General features: G+C 44.2%; 1 protein-coding gene across 2 annotated transcripts in view; it reads left to right on the top strand.

Moving 5' to 3' along the window:
• ypel2a (yippee-like 2a) overlaps nt 1–24,807 on the top strand; it is a 50,650-nt gene extending 25,843 nt beyond the window's left edge. For both annotated transcript variants that reach the window (XM_060848126.1, XM_060848127.1), the window contains 3 exons: nt 12,807–12,850; nt 17,767–17,875; nt 21,047–24,807. In XM_060848126.1, coding sequence (XP_060704109.1) covers nt 12,807–12,850; nt 17,767–17,875; nt 21,047–21,136 — 243 coding nt within the window. In that variant the 3' untranslated portion in view covers nt 21,137–24,807. The remainder of the gene's footprint in view (nt 1–12,806; nt 12,851–17,766; nt 17,876–21,046) is intronic.
• Nucleotides 24,808–26,041: the final 1,234 nt, after the last annotated feature.

The raw sequence follows: 26,041 nt of genomic DNA, 5'->3' as shown, positions 1-26,041 counted from the left end.
ACCCAATGCCCCCACCCCCCTTTCTGCAGCTCCCCTTACACCTGAAACATTGACTTCTCCACCTCCTGATGTCTAGCTTACTGTCTTCTCCCAGCCTTCTGCTTGTCTACAGGCTCCTGTTTATACAGGCAGCCCTAACTGCTACAGTAAACTTTGTCCTTGGAGAGTACACAACAGAAGCAGGTTCAGCAAGTCCAGTCTGGTGCATAAGCTCAGCTCAAACCTCCCCCACTCATCTTGGCCTGTGCGATTATATATTCATCTCTCGTGCATATCCCTGCTTCCCCTGTTTACTGGATTTAGATCAGAACACAGCCATGGATGATGAAAGGGAGCAGTAGGTAGCTCAAGAGCTCAAATTCCCCTCTGGCAGGAGAGCAAGTGTATGAACGGACATGTGCACCCTAACCCCCTCACATGTGCGCACACTAATGGTCTTACATTACCAGGAATCACCTGTAAACTTCGCCAGAAGATTTGATGTGGGGAGGAGAGGGGAAGTTTTATTTTGGAGAATGAGATTGAATCATTATCTGTTTTCCTACTTCTCATCTTGTACTCAGCCACCCTGCTCACCCACCTGCACCTCCCAACTCTCTCTCTTATTCAATGTTAGAGTATCATTGCCTGAGCACAGCAGCTGATTGGAGAGAGCTTGCAAAAGAAACATTGCTGCCCTATCTTCAAAGGAGGCTAGTGCATTTTTAAGGAGGATGATTGTATAAGGCCTTGTGACTGAAAAGAAAGGACACTTCTTTGTTGACTTAAAGCATGCACACAGTGGGATGGTGAGCCAGGATTATTTCTGCTGTTAATGCAACCACTGACAGAGCCTAAACTCCACTATATGCAGCTCTGAGACACCAAAATCAAAACACTCTTGCTTTTACAGCTGTATGCTAATCTCATGTTGTAGTTCAGTGAGTTCCCCCCCCCCCTTCCCCTGTTTGTATTTACTACGCCTGTGAACAGGCAGCACTGCTGACAGTGTGTCAGAACTCCCTCAACACTGCTAGTAGGGTGTGACCCTGTGCACCAGTCTGCGGAGTGGGGTTTGAACCCGCAACCTTCTGGCTCTGAGGTACCACTGCTACTAACTGAGCTACATCTGACTTTATCTCAAATGTACTTATTCATAAAAATACCTTTTAAGCATATAATCTGAAAAGCAGTTTGGTTCTGTGCAATAGCATATGAGGAAACAAACACTGGAGTTTGATTCTTAGGGAAATAAACCAAAGTTTTTTCTTGTAGGAGATTGTTTCATATTTGAGGCATCAGGAGGGTCTGTAACTGAATGGACCCCCATTTAACTTCAGCAGAAACTCCTTAAACAGTGGACTTTTTCTACTATGCCTAGGTAACAGCTGCACCTGACATGGAACATCTTTCCTGAGGGTCTTCAGCGAAACTTTCAGCCACCATGGGGCTACCTCTGCACAACCTGGTGCAGTTATTTGTCCCTTTCAGTCTGAGTCAGTGGAAGATTTTACTTGGTGACACCCTGTGTGCAATGCAACAAGAGTTTATTTATCTAATTTGTGTGTGACAATTTGTACATCTGTTTCCTGCCGATGCAAATTATGATGCTTGCTGCAGCCAGTGTGGTGCCCTAACCCTGAACCGATTTTTGTCATCGCAGTGATGTGATCAATTGACCTGGCCATTTTTCTCATTCAATCTCCTTATCCATCACTAATACTTGTGCTTGTACAGTGAAACTGTTTCAACTCTTCAAAAACTGACCCTCTAGCCAATGTGCCTCAGCATTACACAACTGCAAACCACATGCCAGCTGAGCATCCCTCTGATCCGACTGCCACCGTTAAATATGTAGAAAAAAACTGTCAGCTGGTCCCAGATTTGGAAAATAACTCGAATAGGCAATTCAGCTATCGAACCTGCTCCATCACTTAATTATGGCTGATTGACTAACTGTTTCAATGTCTTTTACCTGTGCTATCCCGAGAGACCTTTACACCACTGATAATCAAAAATATAGCAACTTTTGCTTTAAATTTACTTTTTGTTTAACTGTGGACTTGTGGTTTGGTAATTGATTTTTATTTTTGCTTACCTATTGGGTTGGCTATCCAGCTTTGTAATCCAGTTGGAGAGCCTATTGGAAGCTGGGGTGGGTCCTGCTCAATCCAGTCCATTGACCCAATTGTCTATTTTAAAGTAGATGATTCGTGCTCGCACGGTTGTTGGGCACTGCCAGCTTTCATGCTCCACTTAAGTTGAATACACTGGCAAATCCTACATGCCCTTCCAGGCATTGTCCCTTTGCACGCTTTAGATAGCTGTGCAGTCGAGGAAAACTACCCTCACAACAACAACACTGCTTTTGTGTTGCGTCTTTTAAGGTAGTAGAATGTCCCAAGGTGCATTCTGGAAGTATTATCTCAAAATTCAGCACAAAGCCACAAGGAGATATTAGATAGGGTGACCTAAGGTTTGGTCAGAGATTTGACAGTGCCTTAAAGGAGAGGCAGGAATGAGAGGTGGTGGCATCTGTTCCAGAATTCCAAAGCTTTGGGCCCAGCCAGCTGAAAACACAACCAACAGTGATTGGGGTGACTCCCATTATGGATGGGCAAGGGGCTATATTTATGGGAAGTTTGGATGATGGGGCTTGAAATTATAGAGATTGCTGTAGAAGTTTGAACAGCAATGTTGGCAGGTCATTGAATGGGGTTTGGCATAAGTTAAGGCAGTGATGGTAATGTTTGAAAATGTGTTGCTGGTTAAAGCACAGCAGGTTAGGCAGCATCCAAGGAACAGGAAATTCGACGTTTCGGGCCAGAGCCCTTCATCAGGAATCTTCGAGTAAAAAGTGAGGTCTGCAGATGCTGGAGATCACAGTTGAAAATGTGTTGCTGGTTAAAGCACAGCAGGTTAGGCAGCATCCAAGGAACAGGAAATTCGACGTTTCAGGCCAGAGCCCTTCATCAGGAAGGCAGAGGAGATGACCTGGGGGGTGCAGTGAGAGAGAGACTCACTGAAATCCTGATGAAATCCTGTGGCATTCCTGATGAAGGGCTCTGGCCCAAAACGTCGAATTTCCTGTTCCTTGGATGCTGCCTAACCTGCTGTGCTTTAACCAGCAACACATTTTCAACTGTGATCTCCAGCATCTGCAGACCTCACTTTTTACTCAATGATGGTAATGTGACTGGATGAGTGATCCAGAGCCCCATGCTATTACTTTAGGTGGGATTCAAATCTGGAAAACCAGTCTCTGTATCACCCTTACTCATTGATTTGCTATAGAATCCTCTGATTCACAAGTGTCCTTTAGGGAAGGAAATCTGACACCTTTCTCCAGTCTGCCCTACATGTGACTCCAGACCCATATCAACCATGACAGGTTAAATTAAAGGATGATCCCAAAGGGAGGTAAGTCCAGGGGTCATAGTTTAAAGATGAGTGGTAAATCTTTTAGGACTGAGATGAGGAGAAATTTCTTCACCCAGAAATTGATTGATTAAGCCAGAAAATTAATTACCACAAAGTGGTTAAGATTGAGGCCAAGGAGGTAGATATAACTCTTGTGGCTAAAGAGTTCAAGCTATGTGGGGGAGGGAGGCAAATGATGAGCGTGATCATAATGAAAGGCAGAGCAGTCTCAATGGGTCAATGGCCTACTCCTGTTTCTATCTTGGTATGTGTGCCAAATGACCCTAGAAAGTTACTCCATTCTAGGGCAATTAGGGATAGCACCAAATGCGAGAATGACGAGTGACATCTACATTCATACAAAATATGGGCAGAAGAGTTTTGGATGAGCTTTAGATATTGAAGGTGGGAAGATTGTCATGCTAGTTCTGAAGTAGACTATACCAGTGCTAACAGGAGTATGGGCATGGCTCTGTGACCAGGGTAGAGATGGGCAGTTGAAAATGTGTTGCTGGTTAAAGCACAGCAAGTCAGGCAGCATCCAAGGAATAGGAAATTCGACGTTTCGGGCATAAGCCCTTCATCAGGAATGAGGAGAGGGTGCCAGGCAGACTAAGATAAAAAGGTAGGGAGGAGGGACTTGGGGGAGGGGCGATGGAGATGTGATAGGTGGAAGGAGGTCAAGGTGAGGGTGATAGGCCGGAGTGGGGTGGGGGCGGAGAGGTTAGGAAGAAGATTGCAGGTTAAGAGGGCGGTGCTGAGTTGAGGGAACCGACTGAGACAAGGTGGGGGGAGGGGAAATGAGGAAACTGGAGAAATCCAAGTTCATCCCTTGTGGTTGGAGGGTTCCCAGGCGGAAGATGAGGCGTTCTTCCTCCAACCGTCGTGTTGTTATGTTTTGCCGGTGGAGGAGTCCAAGGCCCTGCATGTCCTCGGTGGAGTGGGAGGGAGAGTTAGTGTTGAGCCACGGGGTGGTTGGGTTGGTTGGTCCGGGCGTTCCTGAGGTGTTCTCTGAAGCGTTCCGCAAGTAAGCGGCCCGTCTCCCCAATGTAGAGGAGGCCACATCGGGTGCAGCGGATGCAATAGATGATGTGTGTGGAGGTACAGGTGAACTTGTGGCGGATCCTAGAGATGGGCAGTGTCATGTAAGTGAAGGCAGGTGGTCTCACCAAATAAGAGACTGTTTAGAAGTAAATGGGGGGACTCCGATGTGGCTGTCAAAAGGCTTTTTCATCTCGAGTAGGTACAGCTCAGCTATGACTGAACTGAGCACATGAACTGATTTGTTGAGTGGATTGGCTTCATTGTTGTGACAGGATGTGTAAAATAGGTTGAACTCAAATGGCTTTCTTCAGACTGTTGACGAATGCCTCAATTGTTCTGGAGATCATGAGGTGATAATCTGATACTTTGTACAACAGTTATAAACTAGTGATTTGTTTGCCCCATGATTAAAACAATTTGAAGTTCTTAGATAAAAGGATCGTCGAATCATAGAATCCCTACAGTGCGGAAGCAGGCCATTTGGATCATTTGAGTACACAGTGATCTTCTGAAGAGCATCCCTCCCCCCAATCTATCCCTGTAATCCTGCATTTCCCATCACAGATCCATCTAACCTTCATGTCCCTGGATACTATGGGCAATTTAGCATGCCAGTCCATCTAACCAGCATCTTTGGACTGAGAGGAAACCCATGCGGACACTGGGAGAATATGCATACTCCACAGACAGTTGCCTGAGGCTGGGATCAAAATCCAGATCCCCAGCAATGAGGCAGCAGTGCTAACCACTGAACCAGGAGAAAGTGAGGACTGCTAACCACTGAGCCACCATAGTTTGAGTCACCATGATATCTGAGAAATTAAAATATTACCTCAATGTAATGGTCTGTCTTTTTATATTTGATATTTTTGGATAAGTCTCATGACTAACATATTCTTTGTAAATGACTGTATTAAAGCAACCGTGACAACATGAAATGCTTTTGGTGTGAATGTCTCAGCTGATGATGCTCAGTTTCAACCCATTTTGGTTTAGTTACAAAATGCAGTGTTATACGTACTCTCTACCAATAGTGTCCAGTAGCCTCCCTTTAATACACTTTAATGAAAGTAGAATAAAGTATAGAAATGGGTGCCAGGCCCTTTATAAGGATACTATATCAAACAATCTCCCATTATCCAAACTGAATTAATCAATTAAAACAATGAACCCTAAGTATAATGTGACATGCCTTTTAAAGGGGACGTAATTAAGTTCCGTATTACAAAGGAAACTTTAGCTTGTGTTGAGTGATGCATCCTTTCCCACTCTGAATAGGAAAAGTTTAGAAGGATAGACTAAACACAGGCAAGTGGGACTAGTTTAGTTTGGGAAATTTGATCGGTATAGGAGACTTGGACGGAAGGGTCTAATTCTATGCTGTATGACTTTAAGCCTAGCACAATGGGCCAAATAGGCTCCTTTTATTTTATGAATCTGAGTTTCTCATTAACAGTGAAACACTTGTGACTGGAGGTGGGGTTTATCAATATTGAAGGATTTTTTTTTTCAGTGTGAAAGGGATTTTGGTTTATGGAGGGACTGTGTTGTCACAGATGAACTGTTGCTGGTAGTCCGTGAATCCACTGCTCAACACAGTAACAGTCAAGGAGACAACATCGCCTCCAGAAGGCTCATTCAGAGTACCTGGAGCTGCTGCATCACTACCTGGTTTCAGAGTCAAACCGTCTCCGATCGTAAGACCCTACAATGGATAGTGAGGAGAGTGGTGAAGATCAGCGGGCCGCTCTCCCCTCCATTGCAGATATTAACTCCACATGCTGCATCCAAAAGGCTAAGAGCATTGAGGAAGATCCCATATAACACACACACACACACACACACACACACATATCCCCCCAAACTCTTCTCCCTCCTGCCATCTGGCCGAAAATACCAGAGTATATGGTCGTTTGTGGCTAGACTGCAACAATTTCTTCCCCCAAGCCTTCGGGTTCCTTAACGCAGATAATTGGATTCTCTTTCCATCTAAAATTCTTTCAAATTGCTGCTAGAAAAATTCTATCATTCATCATTCTCCTGTTACACTGTAAGTTGCGTGTTTTGCACTTTACGCCGTTTACAGTTGTATAGTTTGTGCTGTCAATATAGCACCCTCGGTAATGGAGGAATGCTGTCTCGTATTTACTGTATCAGTTGTATATGGAAGAAATAACAAATAAAAGCTACTCTACTCTGTCCCTTGCCATAGCAATCAACAGTTACTATGAATGTGGCATCCATCTTGAATTAAAAGCCAGACTAAGTCTACCATGACCAGCATGGACAGCCAGGAAGGGACTGCTTCTTGCTAATATTCCAGCATGGTATAGGAAGAGGATGTGATAATATGACAGCAATTGCCAGGTTCAGAAACCTATCCACACCCCTTCTAACTCTGTAACATCGCAATGCACTAACTTATCTCACAAGACTCTCTTCTATCATTATCTGCTCTGTCCAGCAACCCTGGGAGAAAATCACTCTTTGACCTCAAAAGTGGAGTTTCCCTCCCTCGTGTAATCTTTGTGTGTAGTTGCCAACCCCCACCCCAAGCATCAGCCTGGAGGCACTAGGGCTTAATGAACAATTTTACAAGACACCACTAAAAAGAAGCAATGAAAGGAAAGTAACAAATACGTCTTTGAGAATTTTTTTTGTGCACTTGTCTTGCTCGTTCTAACACTATTAGATTTGGGGAGTAAATGCTGTTGGACTGAGTATGAAGTCATCTAATCACATAATGACCAGAAAACAAATACCTTCTTTATTAAGGGAAGGTGGGAGGTCATGGGGGCAGGATAGGTGACCACTGGTGAGAGCATGAGGAGACAGGGTAATGAAATCTCTAGGAATATATCCATCCACAATTGGCAAATCTGGTGTCACTTTTTTTACATTTATGGAATGTGAATTTCCATGTCATTAAGGGTAACTTGGTAGAGTCAGAAATGAGCTGATAGGCTGGTTGCAGAAAGGTTATTCCCCTTTGTGGGAGAGTCTAGAACCAAATGGTAAAAAGGGGTCACACATTCGAGAGACGAGGAGGAATTTCTTCTTTGAGGGTCATGAGTCTGGATTTTCTTTTATCACAAAGGACTGTTGAGGCTGCATCATGAAGTGTATTAAAGGCTGAGATAGAGTTTTAATCAGCAAAGGAATCAAGGATGATAGAGAAGAGATAGGAAAGTGGGTTTGAGGATTATTAGATCAGCCATGATATGATTGAATGGGGGAGCAGACTCAAGGAACCAAACGGCCTATTTCCACTGCTAGAACATCATCTCCCATGTGGACTGCAGTGGTTCAAGGAGAAGGTGGCTCACTACCCCCTTCTTGAAGGCATCAGGAACGGGCAGAAGACAGTTAGACTCACCATCATGGGCACATTGTTGTACACTCTGACCTGTGTATCTGATCTGAACTTGGAATAGACTCTGGCCTCCATGTCAGTTCTTACTCGGTAGATAATACTTTGACCCCTTCTCGCAAATGGGTGTGCTTTTCAATTCCACCCCAGATACATAATCCAGACTAACAGCCCAATGGAATATTCTGGGAGCGCTGTACTGCTGGAGCTGCCAGCATCCTGGTGAAGCCAGAACAGACCTCCTCTGCATTCTCGGGTGGGTCTAAAATATTTCATGGGCCTGTTCAAGGAAGAAAAGGAGAGTTGTCTTCCCCCAACCAGTACCTCAAAAGCAAATGATCCTCTCATAGGCATTTACGGAATCTTGCAGTGCATAAGTTGGCTGATGTGTTTACTACATTACAAGAATGCCTGCACTCCAAAATATCATGATTTGGAGAAGCCGGTGTTGGACTGGGGTGTACAAAGTTAAAAATCACACAACACCAGGTTATAGTCCAACAGGTTTAATTGGAAGCGCACTAGCTTTTGGAGTGATGCTCCTTTATCACCTGATGAAGGAGCGTCGCTTCGAAAGCTAGTATGCTTCCAATTAACCCTGTTGGACTATAACCTGGTGTTGTGTGATTTTTAACTCCAAAATATCATTGATTATAAAGTGTTCTATGATATTCTGGGTGCAATTCCTGAGAATGCTCTGGTGACAGATTCAGTTGAGGCCTTCAAAAGGGGCTTGGGTTGTTACCTGGACAGAAAACATGGTATACAGGGAGAGGGTGGAGGGACTGAGATTAGCTATGTTCCAATTCTAGAAAGCCAGAGGAGACTCTCTCTCTACTCTGTCTTTCTCTACTCTCTACCCTCATTCTACCCCATATCTATCTTTTCTCCCTCTGCGTTCTCCACCCGCCTCTCTGTCTAACCCTCCCTGATCTCTCTCTCTATACCCCTCTAAACTCTGTACTATTCAATTAAGGGGTTTTCTTTTGTTTTAAACAGAAGGTTATTTTTCAAATGAAGTGTGTGATGGGGAGAGTGGGGGTGGAGGAAGTGGGCTGGGTGTGCCCCATTCCAAGAGGTTAAAGTGATGTGGAGAAAAGGTGCACCACGTGCTGACGGCTGGAGTCTGTTTGGAGAGAGCAGGCTGAGTTACTGCAGTGCAGTGTTCCACTGCGTTGCCAGAGAGAAGAAGTTGGCACAATCACAATAGCTTTTAATAGTCCTGGAAGATCGGCCAACATTCTCTCAATGCCACCATAGACGAAGGGCTGATCCTCACCCCACTTTGCAACTTCATTTTCTGGTTTGGATAGCCTTTTTATTTCAATGATACATGTCAAATCATTTAAATACAAACCCAGGTTACAGAAGCCCATCGGGAGCCAATTAAAAAAGACTCACCCAATAGGAACTAGCCATCATATCCACAAAACATCACCCTTCTCACAGTAAAATATTTCACAGCCCTAAACAGGAGTGCAGCTGGGCATAATGTGACACTGATCCACATGAGAAAAAAGCAGGTCAGATAGCCATCTCCTTGGTCAGAGAAATGTGGAGCAGTTTAAAGGTGGAGAGAGATTTTTATAGAGAGGATTCCAGTTTAGGGCCCAGGTAACTGAAGACAGCTATGAAGAAAATCAGACAAGAAGAGGATGAATTAGAGCAGTGCAGATATTCTGGGAGGTCATGGGGCTGGAAATGAGGCCAAACAAGGCAGAGGTTGGGGAGGGGTTTGAAAAGAAGGATGGAATTGGATTGAATGTGATGCTGTTTGAGGAAGAGGAGCAGCAGTCTGTGTGCATGAGAGAGAGTTGGCATGCAAGAGCTTGGAGGTTAATTGTGTTCAGAGGGTGCTCGTTACAGAAAAGATTGAAGAACAGCAAAGATGATCAGCCAGAAATCATTTACGCAGTCACATCATTGGGAGAATCCAGAGATGAATTCTTCACTCGATAACAGCCATGGGCGCTCTGTTTCAACAGGAGGTCTCTGTGGCAAAGTGCTTGGATCTTTTGACTGAGACTCCAAACCAATATGCAAGGAATTTTTCTATTATTAAAAGTTCAGCTCCATGGTAAACTGCAGATTTTCAGAACACATAGCCTCTGGGAGAAGCAGGGTATTCAAATGGTTAATGCGTCCTGTGAATTTCCAGACCATTTGGTCCATCTGGTCTGTGCTAGGGGTTCTGCTCTACATCAAGCAGCCTCCTCCCACTTGACTTCATCTGTCTCAGCAGATCTTTTCTCCCTCTTGCCCTTATCCAGCTTCCACTTAAATGAGTCTTTGTTACTTGCCTGAAGTAACCTTTGTGAGCCACATGGAATACGTTATTCAATATTTTCCAGCCCCTGCCTTCTTTAAACAGCTCCTTCTGTGAGAGAAGCTGTTCAGGCGTTTCACAAAAATAGCATCAGCACCAGTGGTATTTGCTGAAATAACAAGCAGGAATAGTGAAAAAAAATTACTGTCGGGTTTAACATGAGAGAGAGGGAGAGAGAGAGAGACACTGAGCACAGAGAAGCAAAAAGGTTGTCTTTTTTTCCAAACTTGTGAATGAATTATGTCAGAATTACTTTAAAAAATGTATGCACAGTTTGATTTTATTAATGATACAGGATCCCTCTTTTGTTTTTAATTAAGTCACTTTCTTACTCAATGCAATGTGAAAGCAGAGGTCAGTTGGCCAGTACCACTAAGGAGTGGAGAGGGAGATCCTATCAACATCTTTTCAGTGCTTTTGTTGACCCTCACCCATTAAAAAAAAGTGTGGTTCAGAAACTTGTTGTAACCAAGGGATATAATCATAAGATGAAAGGGTGTTTGAGGAAAAGTAACTTCATCCAGAGGATGGTGGAATTCTGGATGCACTGCCAGGGAGGGTAGTTGAGGCAGGAAACCTCAAAATCTTTAAAAGGTTTGTAAGTGTTTAACATCCCCACTTCCTTTACCCAGCACCACTCCCACAGGGTAGGTGAGGAATTCAGCGGGTGTGTTGCAGTTGGCCATCTCTCTCATCCACTCTGTCTAGTGAGTTTAGATTTTGGATAAACCAGAAGAAGACCATTTGTCTCATTGTGGCTATTCTAGCTCTTTCGAAGAAGAAGTCAGTGAGTTTTAGATCCTTTCTTCATATCCTTGCAAGTATTTCTCCGGTTCCCTTTTGATGGCTTTTACTGAACATACTTCAGTTGCCCTTTGTGCATTTCAGATGATAGCTCAGCTTAATAATAGTCCAGTCATTAAACCTAAAAGTTGTGCAAGATATGAAGTTCAGAATGAAGCAATTTAATAGACAAAATATTGTACAAGTGGTGTGTACCTATGATACAATTGAACAGAAATAGATCTTTTTAAAGGACATCACTGAGGAAAGCTGTTTCAGAGTTGCAGTATGCAATGAGTCCAACTTTGTCACAGTCCGTCAGCAGCTCCCCTGCCAACCCCATATTAAATAGCCCCCCACTGAAACCCAGGTGAGGTGACAGAACTCTGAACATAGCTAGGTCAACATAGCTAGGTCACTCACAGTGCTGTTTCAGTGCAGGAGTTTTAAAGTCACTGAAGATAAACCATGGTTTGGAGTCACTGCAGGAGTCAGTCACACCAGAACAGGACTGGGTTTTGTTTTAGCTTTGCCTCCACCTATGGATGGTAATGAAGAAGGCTTTTTTGGCAGTAGTACTGTGAGGAAAGTGGGGGCTGAGAGAGAATCGCAATGTTTCTCCATCGGAGTATGAGGCAGCCTTGGTGGGCCAGCTGTAATATTTCTCCTCTCAGCCCTGCTCTGTTGGGAAGTCTGGCATTTGCTGGGATCAGAAGTACTTTCTGATGCCACCTCCAAGGTGCAGAGGGAGGTGACATGACTCAAGTGGGGACACCACCAGCTCTGAAGCCTCTACCATCCTGGGAGGGTTGGACAGTGAACTGTGAGAAATGGGCACACAAGGGCCACCCATTGTTTTGGCACCTCCCAGCAAATTCTGAGCTGAGACAGAGTAACACTCTGGGATAAAAGGTCCTTGTGTTCTATTCACACTGCAGAAACCTATGCCTTGTGCTGCTCCCCCTTGCTGCTCCTGCACTCTTATCTGGGTGGGTGGTTAAACCAAAACCCCTTGCCTGCCCCTTCGTGGGGTGAGGAGCCGTGTATCTGACAGCACAAATTTGCTGAGGAGCACTCTGCCTGGTGTCCTAGTCGATCATTATTCCTAAGAGTAATGATCGTTTGTGGTGTTTTCTCCTTGCAAATTGACTTCCGTCTTCCTTTCCATAAAACTAGTGACTGCAATTTAAAGTGTTTTGTTGGTCATAATGTACTTTGGGATGTCCTGAGGTTGTGGAAGACGATGTAAAATTGCAAGATCTTTCCTTAATGGTTTTATTCCGTACGTGTTTGTGTCTACGTTTGTGTTTGTGGATAATAGTGTATGTATGTGTGTGTTAGTGTCCATGTGTTTTTAAAATTTACTTTGGAGTGTATGTGTCTGTGCATCAGTGTTTTTTATTTAAAAAATAGACATTATTCATAAAAAATATCTTTATATATACATAGTCACAAACTCAGTTCAGTGCTGTACAGTAGCACATCAAGAAAGCAAGCAAACAATGGAGTTTGACTCTGTCCAAAGAAACCAAAGGCATCTCTTACTTGATCCAGGTTATATTTATATGCATTTGAGGCATGACAAGGGTCCAGTAACTGAACGGACCCCCATTTACCTTATGCAGAAAGACCTTGGACAATGGTCTTTCCTGACTGCACCCTCCCAGCAGCTTCCCCAAGTTTTGTTGCGTCCTTCAGCATGTAGTCCTAGATCTTGGAATGCAGACTGCAACATTCATTCACGGTCAACTCCTTGCTCAGGAAGACCAACAGGTTTTGGACAGACCAAAGAGTGTCTTTCACCAAGTTGATCATCCTCCAGGCACTATTACTGTACATGTGTGCGAGGTTTGGCATTGATATGTTCTCTTTTCTCCTTTTCAGTCTTTTCAAGGGAGCCAAGGTCGTGCTTACCTGTTCAACTCAGTGTGAGTATCACAGGACAAAGCCAGATCAGGTAGCTCCTTTCTTCCACCCTAGCCCGTCCAATTTAAAATTATCTTCACTCCCTATCCCTCCCATTCTCCCTGTCCTACTTCACTCTATAATATTTGCTCAATCCTTTCCTCCCGTTTCTTCTCTTTGACCAGTCATTGTATACTAGCAGAAAGTGAGGACGTCAGATGCTGGAGATCAGAGTTGAAAAGTGTGGTGCCGGAAAAGCACAGCAGGTCAGGCAGTATCCAAGGAGCAGGCGAATTGACGTTTCAGGCATAAGACCTTCATCAGGAATGTGGGGGAGGGAACGGGGCTGAGAGATAACTAGCAGGTGAGGGCGAGATAGCTAGGAAGGCAATAGGTAGATGCCGTAGGAGGTGATGGTGATACGTCAGAGGGAAGAGTGGAACAGATAGGTGGGAAGGAAGATCGTAGGACAGTTCAAGAGGACAGTGCTGAGGTAAAGGGTTGGATCTAGGATAAGATGGGGGCAGAGGGGACATGAGGTAACTGGTGAAGTCGATTTTGATGCCATGTGGTTAGAGGGTCCCAAGGTGGAAGATGATGCATTCTTCCTGCGGGCGTCGGTGGCTTGGATTTGGTGGTGGAGGAGGCCCAGGACTGGCATGTCCTTGGTGGAGTGGGAGGGGGAGTTGAAGTGGTTGGCTACAGAGCAGTGGAGTTGTTTGGTGCGTGTGTCCCAGAGATGTTCCGTGAAACATTCCGCAAGTTGGCATCCTGTCTTCCCAATGTAGAGGAGACCACATCGATAGCAGTGGACACAATAGATGTGTAGCATGTGCAGGAAAATCTCCGCCAGATTGGAAGGTTCCTTTGGGACCTTGGGCGGAGGTGTGGACATAGGTTTCGCATCTATTGTGGCAGCAAGGAAAGGTGTCGGGAATGGAGGGTGGGTTGGTGGATAGCATGGACCTAACAAGGGAGTCGCAGAGGGAATAATCTCTGCAGAATGCATGTAGGGGTGTGAAGGGAAATATATCTCTGGTGGTGGGGTCTGATTGTACGTGGCGGAAATGGCGGAGGATGATGAGCTGTTTGCGGAATCATTGTGTACAGTGACTACACTTATTGTTTGCGAAGATAATGAAAGGATGCTATGAAAATGCAGATCCTCCCTTTATACAGCGCTACTGAAACTGGCTGTTTTACCAGTTTGATCGTGCGCCCTCCCTTTGCCATGTTACACTGACGGACTGATCAAGATAGATTAATAGTCGCTTACCTAATAAAACCAGAAAGTGCTAGAGGAACTCAGCAGCCTGACAGCATTTGAGGAGAGAGAAACAGAGTTAACGTTTTGAGTCTAATCTGATGCTCCCAGATTTACTGAATTTCTCTCGCATTTCCTGTTTTTATTTCAGATCTCCAGCATCCACAATACTTTCCTTCACTTTTAGTAAGCTATGTAGATCTGTACTGTCCCATTTCTTTATCCTGTTGTCCTGTCTCACTCTATGTTGTGAATCAGGTCAGTGGAGAATTTAGTAAAAACCTGGTGTGGACTACCACCACATTCTTGTATGTACTTCAAGCTGAAGACTGTAATTATCTAAATGAAAGGTCAGACTGTAATACGGCAGTATCCCTGCCTGATGTCTACGGTGCACAGTGGCTCAGTGGTTAGCACTGCTGCCTCACACCACCAGGGATCTATGCTCAATTCCAGCTTCTGGCAACTTTCTGTGGGGAGTTTGCACTTTCTTCTGTTTCTGCATGGGATTCTAGGTGCTCCGGTTTTCTCCCACAATCCAAAGGTGTGTAAGTTAGGTGGATTGGCCATGCTAAATTTCCCTGTAGTGTTCAGGATGTGTAGGCTGGGTCAATTAGCCATGAGAAATGCAGAGTTACAGGGATAAGATAGTGAGTGGGTGGGATGCTATTCAGAGGTTTGTTATTGACTCGATGGGCCAAATGACCTGCTTTCTACACCATAAGGATTCTATTCTATGATTCGACATTCACCGAGCTCTATTTACTGGACATGTGGATGTTGCTGGTAAGTCCAGCGCTTATTAGCCGTTGCTAATTGCCTTCGGAAAGGGTGATGTCAAGTTGATCTCTTGAACAACTGCAGCCCATGGGCTGTAGGTTCACAATGCTTTTATGGGAGGAGTTCCAGGATTTTGACCAGTGACAATGAAGAAACAGCAATTATATTTACAAGTCAGAATGTTAAGCAGCTTGCAGGACAATTTGCAGCTGTTTTTCCCATCTATCTGCTGGCCTTGTCCTTTTAGCTGATTGAGGCAGTATTGTTGAAGGAACCTGGGCAAATTTCAGCAGTGCATCTTATGGATGGTACTGCTGCCACTGAGCATCAGTGGTGGAGGGAGTGAATGTTGAAGGTGGTGGGTAGAGTGCCAATGAAATGGGCTGCTTTGCCCTGGATGGTATTGAGTTTCTTGAGTTAACATTATCCAATGAGTGTGTGCACAGACAGAAGATGGGAGATAGGGACATGTTGTTGGGCAGTTATTCTTCAGTCAGGGCAGCTGCCTCAGACCAGTTGCTGTTACTCTCAGGAGCGAGTCAGTAAACTCGGTTCTTTAAATATTGTTATATCACTTGACAAAAGCTTTTTCCATTCACTGTCACCTGTTATAACTTTCGGAAAGAGGGTCTGTTTCCAATTCACCGACCAACTCACAGACTCTGTGAGGTGAAGGTTGAAAAAAGGTTCTTCTTTTCTTCACCTTGGCCCTGTACCCCTACCCCCTTGTTACTTTTGTTCCCATTGCCATCCTGCCCTGCTACTGGAGCTTTTAGCTAGTCCCTTTCTGTTAACCACCACTCTATCCATTAGTTTCACTGTTAGGTCTGCATGTATTTGCTACACAGAGTAGCAGTTAATTCCAGAGACCAGCCTTTTACATAATTACAGAGAGTTTTTGGGTCTAGAGTTGCAGTTTAAAGGGCCATTGGATACACCTTTTTCAGTCTGCTGGCCGCTGTGTCAGTTTAAACTCCTCCCCTTCTCTCTCTCTCAAGCCTTTCCCTCTTTCTCTCATTCTTTTCTTTCTCTCTCTTTCTCCTCCCTTCTGCTTTACTGCTCTTGCTCCCTTCTCGTGCTGCCTCCCTCTCTTTTCCCTTTTCCTGAGCTCCCTTCTCTTGCTGTCTTTCGCCATCTCTCTATCACCCCACCTCTCTCTCTTTCTCCCCCTCCTCCCCAGACTCTCTCTCCCTCTTTGTCTGCCCACCCGTCTCTCTTTCTCTCTCTCTCTTGTTCTGTCTCCCACCCGTGTCTCTCTCTCTCTCTCTACCCCATCTCTCTCTCTATCCCATGTCTCTCTCACTCTCTTTCTCTTTTCCCGGTCTCTCTCTATCCCCCATCTTTCTCTCTCTCTATCCCACGTCTCTCCCTCTCTCTATCCCCCGTCTCTCCCTCTCTCTATCCTCTGTCTTCTCTCTCTCTATCCCATGTCTTTCTCTCTCTCTATCCCACATCTCACTCTCTCTCTCTCTCTCTCACCCCCAGTCTCTCTCTCTCTCTTTTCCCAGTCTCTCTCTCTCTCTCTAGCCTCCGTCTTTCTCTCTCTCTCTCTCTCTCTGTCTATTCCCTGTCTTCCTCTCTCTCTATCCCACATCTCTCTCTCTTCTACATCTCTCTCTCTCTCTCTCACTCACCCCCCCCCCAGTCTCTCTCGCTCTCTCTTTCTCCGGTCTCTCTCTCTCTCTCTCTCTCTCTCTCTCTATCCCCCGTCTTTCTCTCTCTCTCTCTCTCTCTCTCTCTTTTCCTGGTCTCTCTCTATCCCCCATCTTTCTCTCTCTCTATCCCCCGTCTTTCTCTCTCTCTATCCCACGTCTCTCTCTCTCTCTCTCTCCCCCCCCCCTTCACTCAACCCCTGTCTCTGTCTGTCTCTCACTGTCTCTGTCAATCTCTCACGCTCTTGCCCCTGTCTGTATCTTTCTCCCCCCTCACACTATATCTCTCTATCACCACCCCCACATCTCTCTTCCACTCTTCGCCCCACACTATCTCTCTGACTCCCCCCACACTGTCTCTCTTTCACCACCCCCGACACCATCTCTCTTCCACCCTCCTTCCCCCCTCTGTCTTTTCCCTGTCCCTCTTCCCCTCCTTTCTCCTCTCTCTCTCTCTATTTCTTCATCTCTCTCTGTATTCCCCTTCTCCCCCTGGTCCCTTCACAGGCTTTAAGGTATTTGTTCCCCCTCTGATTCCCCCTTTGTACTGTTCAACACATCCAATCATGAAGCTGTGGCCTCCTGCTCTTTCCTTACAACAGTGAGCTGCCCGAGAAGCCTTGTTTGAGATATCTTCACTTTTAGCCTTCTCTACCTGTAGCTGTCCATATACTGCCCCATTCACTAAAGACTGGTTTCTGCCTCTTCTTTGACTCTCACCCCCTCCAATGTTATTTCAACTAGGTTGAAGCTTCCTTATCTTTTCATGATGCAACATAGGAGCAGGAGTAGGCCATTCAAACCCTCAAGGCGAAAGTGAGGGCTGCAGATGCTGGAGGTCAGAGTCAAGATTAGAGTGGTGCTGGAAAAGCACAACAGGTCAGGCAGCATCTGAAGAGCAGGAAAATCGTGTTTTGGACAGGAGCCCTTCATCTGCTCCTGCCCTAAACAAAGATTTTCCTGCTGCTCGGATGCTGCCTGACCTGCTGTGCTTTTCCAGCACCACTTTAGTCTTAACTCATTCAAACCCTCAAGTCTGTTTTTATATTCAGTCAGGTCAACAACTTGCACTTATATCAACGTAAACATTTTCTACATTGCCAGTGTTAACACTTCACAAGTAGTCAAATTTGACTGTAAAGTATTTCGAGATGTGCTGAAGTTGTTACAAATACCACAGAAATGTACATTCTGTCTTTATTTCTATGTTTAAGTGCTAGTGTTGTCTGAATTCTCTTTGCAGAGTTAATGTGGGCTGTGGACCAGCTGAGGAGCGGGTTTTACTCACTGGCCTGCATGCAGTGGCCGACATTTACTGTGAAAACTGCAAAACCACACTGGGCTGGAAATACGTAAGTTGATGGTTGTGCGTGTTGCTATGTGTTTGTGTACCTCCTTGTATGTATGGATATCTCCTTGTGTTTCTGCCTATGTTGTGTTTATATTTTTTGTACGTGTCTGTGCATATGTGTTAAATTTTGTTTGGTAACACTTAACATGTCTTACTACATAAAAAGCACTATATAGATGTTATTTCTATGCAACATTATTACCCACTGATTTGACAATTCACATCCTCCCACCCCAGCCAACATATAAAGCTACATATATGTATGTGTCCTCAGTTATGACACTGGAATCCTCCAGCAGGCAGACTCAGTTATATTTGCATTGAAAAATGGAAAATAGGAGCAGGAGTAGACCATTCAGCCTCTCGGGCCTCTTCCACCATTTAGTTTGAACAAGGCTAATTTTCTCCATTAATCTCATATCCCACGAAGTCTTAAATGTCATTGAAATCTATCGATATCTGTCTTGTACCTAATCAGTGACTGAGACTCCAAAGTCCTCTGAGGTAGAGAATACCAAACATTCACCACCCTCTAAGTGAAGAGATTCCTTTTCCTCTCAGTCCTCAATGGTCTTCTCCTTATCCCAAAATTCTGTCCTCTGGTTTTAGACTGCAACATCCTCACTATCACCTCAAAATTAAAATAATTTTCTAGACTGTAGAGAATACAGGTCTAATCTCCTCAAGCCAGAACACTGCAGTAATGGGATGCATCTGCTGAACTTAAAGTGAATTGCACTTAACCAAAAACAAGATATTATGTGATTCTAGGCCTCAAACCATAAGTGAATGTAGAGATGAACACTTATAGTCAAATGCTTGTAAGTGATAAACAGCAAACACACAATATTCCCCACATCTGTGGGATGTCCGGAAATTAATTTTTACTCGGGGGTCTTAAACTCTAACATTTGAACCCAGTTCTGATCTGGCCTTCCAGCACTTGAAAATCCTGATTGTTAGGTTTTTATTATTTTCACTAATTTCTTTCCCTTTCACAAGCAGAGGGAAGGTAATTTAAGACTGTTCGTAGGATGTAGTTCTTGGTGGCAGGGCAGCATTTATTGCCCATCCCTAGTTGCCCTTTAGAAGGTGATGATGAGCTGCCATCATGAACCACTGCAGTCCTTGTAGACCCACAATTCCCTTAGGGAGGGAATTCCAAGATTTTGACCCAAGTAATGCTGAAGGAATAAAAATATTTCCAAGTCAGGATGATGGATTGGAGGGGAATTTGCACGAGGTGATGTTCCTGTGTATCTGCTGCCCTGTCCTTCTGGATTCTTTATATTAAATAATCCCTGCTGCGCACTCAAGACGAAGGACTTTTTAGTGGGTATGGTGTGTTAAATTGAATATCGGGATGTACTATGATGCACGTTTGCTAAGTCCCATTCAGTCAAGCTAACTCAGAACAAGCCAGGAATCCAGTCTGGATTCTGTCAGCCTGAGAAGGAGATGCAGTTTCTTACACATCAAGAATAGACTCTGGGTTTGTTCATGGGGTGATACTGATCTGCCTGTGCCTTCCTATAATCTGTTCTGTTGCCACCTCTGTAATCTTTGCCCAATTCTGTCCCTTCTTCAGCCCATTAGTGATAAAATCATCAACCTTGCATTTTGTTACTTCCCTCCTCCCTAACTATAAGCCGGAACTCAAGCTAAACCCCCTTTTCCTGTATGCTAATCAAGTACCAAGTCCCATTCTCCTAATGCTCTTGTACTCTTCACTGTATTGGCCCTTTGTCCAGCAGCACCTCGATATGAAAAGCTCCTATTGCTCTTTTTGAATCCCTCAATGAATACCCTGATGTCATACCCCACCTCGTCTCTGTAAAGACATCCAGCCCCAACACTCTGTAACATCGGCATTCTTCCAGTTCCAGTTGTGCATTTTTGATTTTAATTTCTCCGCCATTGGCTGCTTCAGTTTTAGAATTCCTTCCTCACATTTCTTCACTTCTCTTAATTCCCCTTTACAATGCTCCCTAAAACCTATCTCTTCGACTGATGTTTTCACCACCAACTGCAATATAGGAACATATGAACAGGAGGAGGCCATTCATCCCATCAAACCGCACTCCACTATTCCATAAGATCATGGCTGCTCTGATTGATGATCGCAACTCCATTCTCTGGTCTGTGCCACCTCCCATAATTCTTGATTCCCTTGTCTTTGAGAAATCTAAATAATCCAACCTTGAATACTTTTAAAGACTCAGTTTCAGCTACATCCTGGATAAGGGAATTCCATGCTTTGTTGCTCCACTGTTAGAAAACACTTCTAATTCTAAAAGGGACATCTTATATTCTTAAACTGTGTTACCTAGTTCTAATCTCCCCACAACATAGAAGCTGAGACTAAGTGATCTGGCTGATTATTGAGGTCAACACCCTAATTCCAACGTTCCCCTATCTCCCTTGATTCCTTTAGCCACAAGAACTAGATCTGCCTCCTTCTTGAAACCACATGATGTTCTGTCCTCAACCACTTTCTGTGGTAGTGAATTCACCACGCTCACCACTCTCTGGATGAGGACATTTCTCCTCATCTCAGTCCTAAAAGGTTTACATCTTATCCTTAAACTACGACTCCTGGTTCTGGACTCCACATCGATCGAAAATAACTAACCTGTCTAGAATTGTATGGGTTTCTGTGAGATCTCTCCTCATTCTTCTAAACTCCAGTGAACATAATCCTAACCTATTCAATCGCTGTTCATATGCTAGTCCTACCAACCCAGGAATCAGGCTGGTAAACTTTCGCAAGAATATCCCTCCTCAGATAAAGAGACCAAATCCAATATTCCAGGTGAGGCCTCACTAAAGCCCTGTATAATTACAGGAAAAAGTCAGCCTTGTTTCTTACTGAAAGACGACTCACGAGGAAATATCCTCTGAATATCAACCATATCTATTTCCGTTGGTCGAATATGTTTCAGTAAGATCACATTTCATTCTTCAAAACTCCAGTAGTCATAGGTCCTATCCAACTTTTCCTCTCACAATAACCTTTGGTCCCAGGAATATCTCACATCCCTCAATGTCAAATTTTGTTTGATAGCACCTCCAATGAAGCACCTTTGGACATAAGTGCCACAGTAAAGGCACCACATGAATGCAAGTTGCAGTTGTTGTTGCTGTTGAACTCAGTGCTGCTGTTTGTCCACAGGAACACGCCTTTGAGAGCAGTCAAAAGTACAAAGAAGGGAAGTACATTATAGAACTTGCTCATATGATTAAGGACAATGGCTGGGAGTGAACACAAAGTCCTGCTGGAGCTGATCACTGGGCTGTTGATCCTGGAAAAAGAGGAGTAACTGAAGGCTTTGGTTGTACGTGTTGTGGGGGGAGCCGAGCTGCCAGAGGTTCCACCTCCCAGCCATCTGCCTCTGCATTTCTCTTTATTGTCTTTTATCCTCGATTATCTTTTTGTTTCACCTCCTGCAATCAGACATCTCCTGGCTCCCGCTCTCCACCGTTGTCATTGCGGCTGAACAACTGCACCAAAGCTCGGGGATATTTGTTTGCTTTTTTTCTGAAATTTCCCTTCCTTAGGTTAACCTGAAAAGCTGTTCTAGTGATGTGAATTCTGTTGGAGAGTAGCGTTGTTCAGGATGATGGGGAGGTGAAGGAGGGCAACTCTTTGTGTTTAAGAGTAAATGCAGGCGGAGAGCTCAAAGTGGAGGCCGTGACGCTTGGCAGGAGGTGGTGCTTCGATGTGTCGCAGTGCCTCGTCTGTTTGGCTGGTCAAGAGGTGAAACTGTGCCCAAAAAAAAGATACTTGGAACCCAGTTGGTCTTTTGGCTGATGGAAGGCTAAAGACACTTCCCTCCACAAGCAGGCAGGGCCTGTAGGAGATGCATGTTCCCTTCCCAGATGAAGGAAATCGGCCTCTTACCAGCTTGCTGCTGTGAGTCGGCATCTAGCCCTACCCTGGCACCTGACATAACCCATACTGGTGGTCATGTGTTCAATTTGGATGCAGTCTTGCACTGGGAGCAGGCGGGCCTCCTCCTGCCCCCCTCCATCCCAGTTTCCTTGATGGCTCCCAGTTGCCTCATGGTCATGTTATTTTTAAAAGGAAATTAAAAATCACCTATCCCTTTTAATATCAATCCAATGGAATGCCCCAAACCAACTAAAATGCTGACAAAATATGCTTCCAGGGAGCCTATATGAAAGGGTGTCTTTCCAACAATCTAGGTTGAAAATTATTGGCTTTTCCAGGATGCCCCATCCCCTGCCGTGCCACCGGTCAGACAAAGTAATCCCTGGAATTGCAGGCTCCTGTCAGCCAAGTCCATTTCAACAGGTTCCTTTCAAACAATGATGATGCACGATGCCTGGAAATGAGTCAGTTTTGAGAGGGAGTGATGGATCAGCTGATTGTAGCTCAGCATTAACTTTCATGGGAGTGTTGCCAGCGCTTTTGACTGCACAGACTGCACATAAGAGGCAGGCAAAGAGACAGTGAGTAATGAAAGGCAGAACCGGTGTCCCTTTGATAACCTGCCATAGTACAATGGGAAAGGGCACTCAAGCTTCTACTACAGACCAGGTAGAATGAACAGTATCATTGAGTCTGTGAGATAAGATGAGGACAAAGCCTCACACGGATGGATGGTGGGATTGGGGACTGGACGGGTGAGGGTTACCTAAATCTTCAGAGTTTAGCTCCCCAGTGGAAATGCTCAAATTTCATTTCTAAAGCTGTCAGCAAAGGAGAAGCAGACATTGCCTAGTTGCCAGGTTGGTCATGTGAATGATAAATGATGACACTGGTCCCTCTTACTCATTCAGACACAGTTATAATCTCTAGGGACAGCAGGAGGGGAGGGTGTTTCATCAGTGAGAGGGAAATACTGTGAAAATGTCAGGCTGTTGTTTACCAATCTAAAGTTGAACATAGCTCTGGTTAGACCCCATATAGAAAAAGGGACTGATTTCTGGACACTGCATCTTCAGAAAGAATGTATTTAGAGTCATACAGCATGGAAGCAGACCCTTCAGTCCAACTCATCCATGCTGACCAGGTTTCATAAACTGAACTAGTCCCAATTGCCTGCATTTTATTTTAGAGGAGGTGCAACAGAGATTCATTAATAAGACCTGGGGACTGAACGAGTTAGATTATAAGGGACAATTACTCAGACCTAACTATCCTTTCGTATGTGTATGATCAAGTTTAAATATTAAGTTAATTGAAGGATAGATAGATAGACTGTAATCTCTGGTGAGGGAAGTTTTAAACAAGGGGCAACACCTTAAAAACTTGGAGCAAGACCATTCAGGAAAGGATGCTGATGTGAAGGCCTTCAAGGAGTCTTGGAATTCTGGAACTCTGCACCAAAATGCTATGAGAATTGATTGAAAATTTTAGACTGACCTTTATAGAGTTTCTTCCCTCAGGCGACAGTGTTCAGGGATGTTGGATCAGGGCAGGTAGATAGTTAACAAATCGGCTGTGATCTAAGTGTACAATGGAATGAGCTCAATGGTTGAATAGCCTCCTTCTGTTCCTGTTTACCTACTTGACATATTAGTAACCAGATGTGACATGTTTCTGTTGCCCTCAGGCTGGGTCAGGATAGAGCTCTGAACCTTGTAATGAAACGTTTATTTTGATTCAGTGAAGATGGGTAATTATTTGGGAGTAATCTTCGGTCAGCTCAGCAGGTTGCCTCCGAATTTAAATTAAACCCCATTCTCCCCAGCCCCTATTCCTGGGGTAAGTGAATTTGCATTCTGATGGCTGTTACAAAGAGCCCACATACCGAATTTGACATCAAGTCACACTTTTTGGCTTTCTTCACTTTGCCATTTTTGCAGTGACACAGAGACTGCAGCAACTCTGTACAACCTACACCCAGAGCATAACCAAAATGCAAGGCTGGGTATTGCTGCTAAAATCCTTGGTATCAGTAAGCAGACCTCTGGGCTTTCATGAGTCAACAGTGCAGCCAGTCAAACAAATATGTCCAAATATCGACCAAAGCACCTCTCCACTTGCACAGTCACGTGAGCCAGGTAGCAAGTCCAGCCGTAGTTATCAGCCATGAACTGTCAATGGACTGTCTTTCACTTGGTGCAGAGAGATCTCCCTTTTATATGTCAGTCATGTGCATAATCTGAAGCCTTCAGCAAGCGAAATCAATGTTTGGAGTTTGGCTTTTTTTAAAAAAGCTCCATCCAAACACTTCAAAAGGACAACTCCTGCCATCTGGTCATTTTGTGGGACTTCCTCAATTCTTGCTGGCAGTCAGATTGTGAAGACTTCATGTGGATTCCACAAATATCCCAGCAGTAACTCTATTGCCCAACGCTCACAGGGCATCATCAGTATTGTTGTCCAGAACTGACGTTTGGTCCCCGCTTGAGTCAGGGCCTGCAGTGAATAAGATCCTGGTACACAAAGACCAAACACACGGTGTGGTTGACAACACAGTCGGTTTAGATGCTTGCAAGGAGAGAGTAAAAACAGGACTTTGCATTACGGGTTAGTGGCTATATCATGAACATGGTGGTTGACTTGTTATCATGGTTTATGTTTTCCCTCGCATGGAATATAATATGTCCAAAGCAACGTCACAGAGCCTCTTGGTTGAGTGGCCTGTTGTACATTCAACCAGCCCTTTGGTTCAAGCAGCCAATTAGCCTTTGTTTTGTCGCGGCCAAAGCTAGCTTCTAATTGGATTCCGCTTTGATCTGAAGTAGTCATTGGCGACCACTGCCAATTCCCTGATACAGTCATATTGCCTCTTGCGATTGGCTAGAAGATGTACACTCTGCTAGATCATCTCCTTAAGTGATAATGTACTGTCCCCCTATTTAAGCAACAAATTGGTAATATATACAGAATTTGTCTTATATTGTGTACTCTTGTAAATATTCGTATTTAAAATAATTTTTTATAATAAATATATTCAACAATGTCTGACCCATATCTTTGACTGAGCACCTTTTTTCCGGTTTTGTATTAATTTATGCTGAAATATTTTCTTTTCATTTTAGGAATTTTTGTTTCATCTCAATTCATCAAGGGGAGAGACGCAACAGTTCGTGTTCTTTACATTTTGTATTCTGTATTTATCTGGGGTACCACACTGATCTGAGTTAGCAGATACTGTAAAGTAACAACATTTCTCAAGGTAGTATTGGGTCAATGATTGTTCAGGGTCAGATAGTCACAGTTACCTAACCTTGTCATTGCTGACTTAAGGTAATTTGCAAAAGAGTCAGCATTACCTCAGGAATATCTTTTCTTGTTTAAATGCCGCAAGGGTTAAGATCTGGAATGGGCTGCCTGTGAATGTGGTAAACGTAGATCCAGTTTGTCTTTCAGAAAAGATTGGATCATTATCTGAAAGATGAAAAAAATTGTAGGGTAGAGAATTGATGCTAGGTAAATTTGTCTTGTAGAGAGCAGGTATAGACAGCACAGAATGAAAGACCTCCACCTGTAATGTACTATTCTGTGATTCAGTCTACAATTGCGACCCTTCAAACTAGCACTGCCACTCAGTAAGATTATTAGCTGATCTTCTATCTCCATTCCATTTTCCCACAATATCCCCCCTTATTTGATCTCTTAGAAATCTATCTACCTCGATCTTGAACATGCTGAATGACTGAGTTTCCACAACCCTCTGGGACAGAGAATGAAGAAATTCCTCCTCATCTCAGTCTCAAATGACTTTGCTTTTCTTTAATTTCAAACATTTACTTTATTCATAAAAATATGTTTACATAGGTATAGTCACTAGAGCAGTTCGATTATGTACACATTCTTAACATATGTAGGACAAACAAGCCCAAGGTGTTTCTTGTACATAAATTTACAGAATTTATTTATGTAAGTTTGAGACACCAGGAGAGTCTGACAACAGAATGGACCCCCATTTAACTTTTGCAGAAAAACTAAAGCTGCCCCAAGCTTTAGTGTGTCCCTCAAGTCCTGGATAATGGAATATGCCAGTTTGCAACCACTGGTCAAGGGCACCCCTTGCTCTGGAAGAGGAACAAGTTTCGGGCAGACCAAAGAGCGTCTTTCACCAAGTTGATGGTCCTCCAGGCGCAGTCAATGTTTGTCTCTGTGCGCATCCCAGGGAATAAACTGTAGAGCACAAAGTCCTGCGTCATAGAACTGCTCAAGATGAACCTCAAA

The sequence above is a fragment of the Hemiscyllium ocellatum genome, chromosome 31, assembly GCF_020745735.1.
Source record: "Hemiscyllium ocellatum isolate sHemOce1 chromosome 31, sHemOce1.pat.X.cur, whole genome shotgun sequence".
Classification (NCBI taxonomy): Eukaryota; Metazoa; Chordata; class Chondrichthyes; order Orectolobiformes; family Hemiscylliidae; genus Hemiscyllium; species Hemiscyllium ocellatum.
This window is presented reverse-complemented; position numbering and strand designations above follow the sequence as displayed.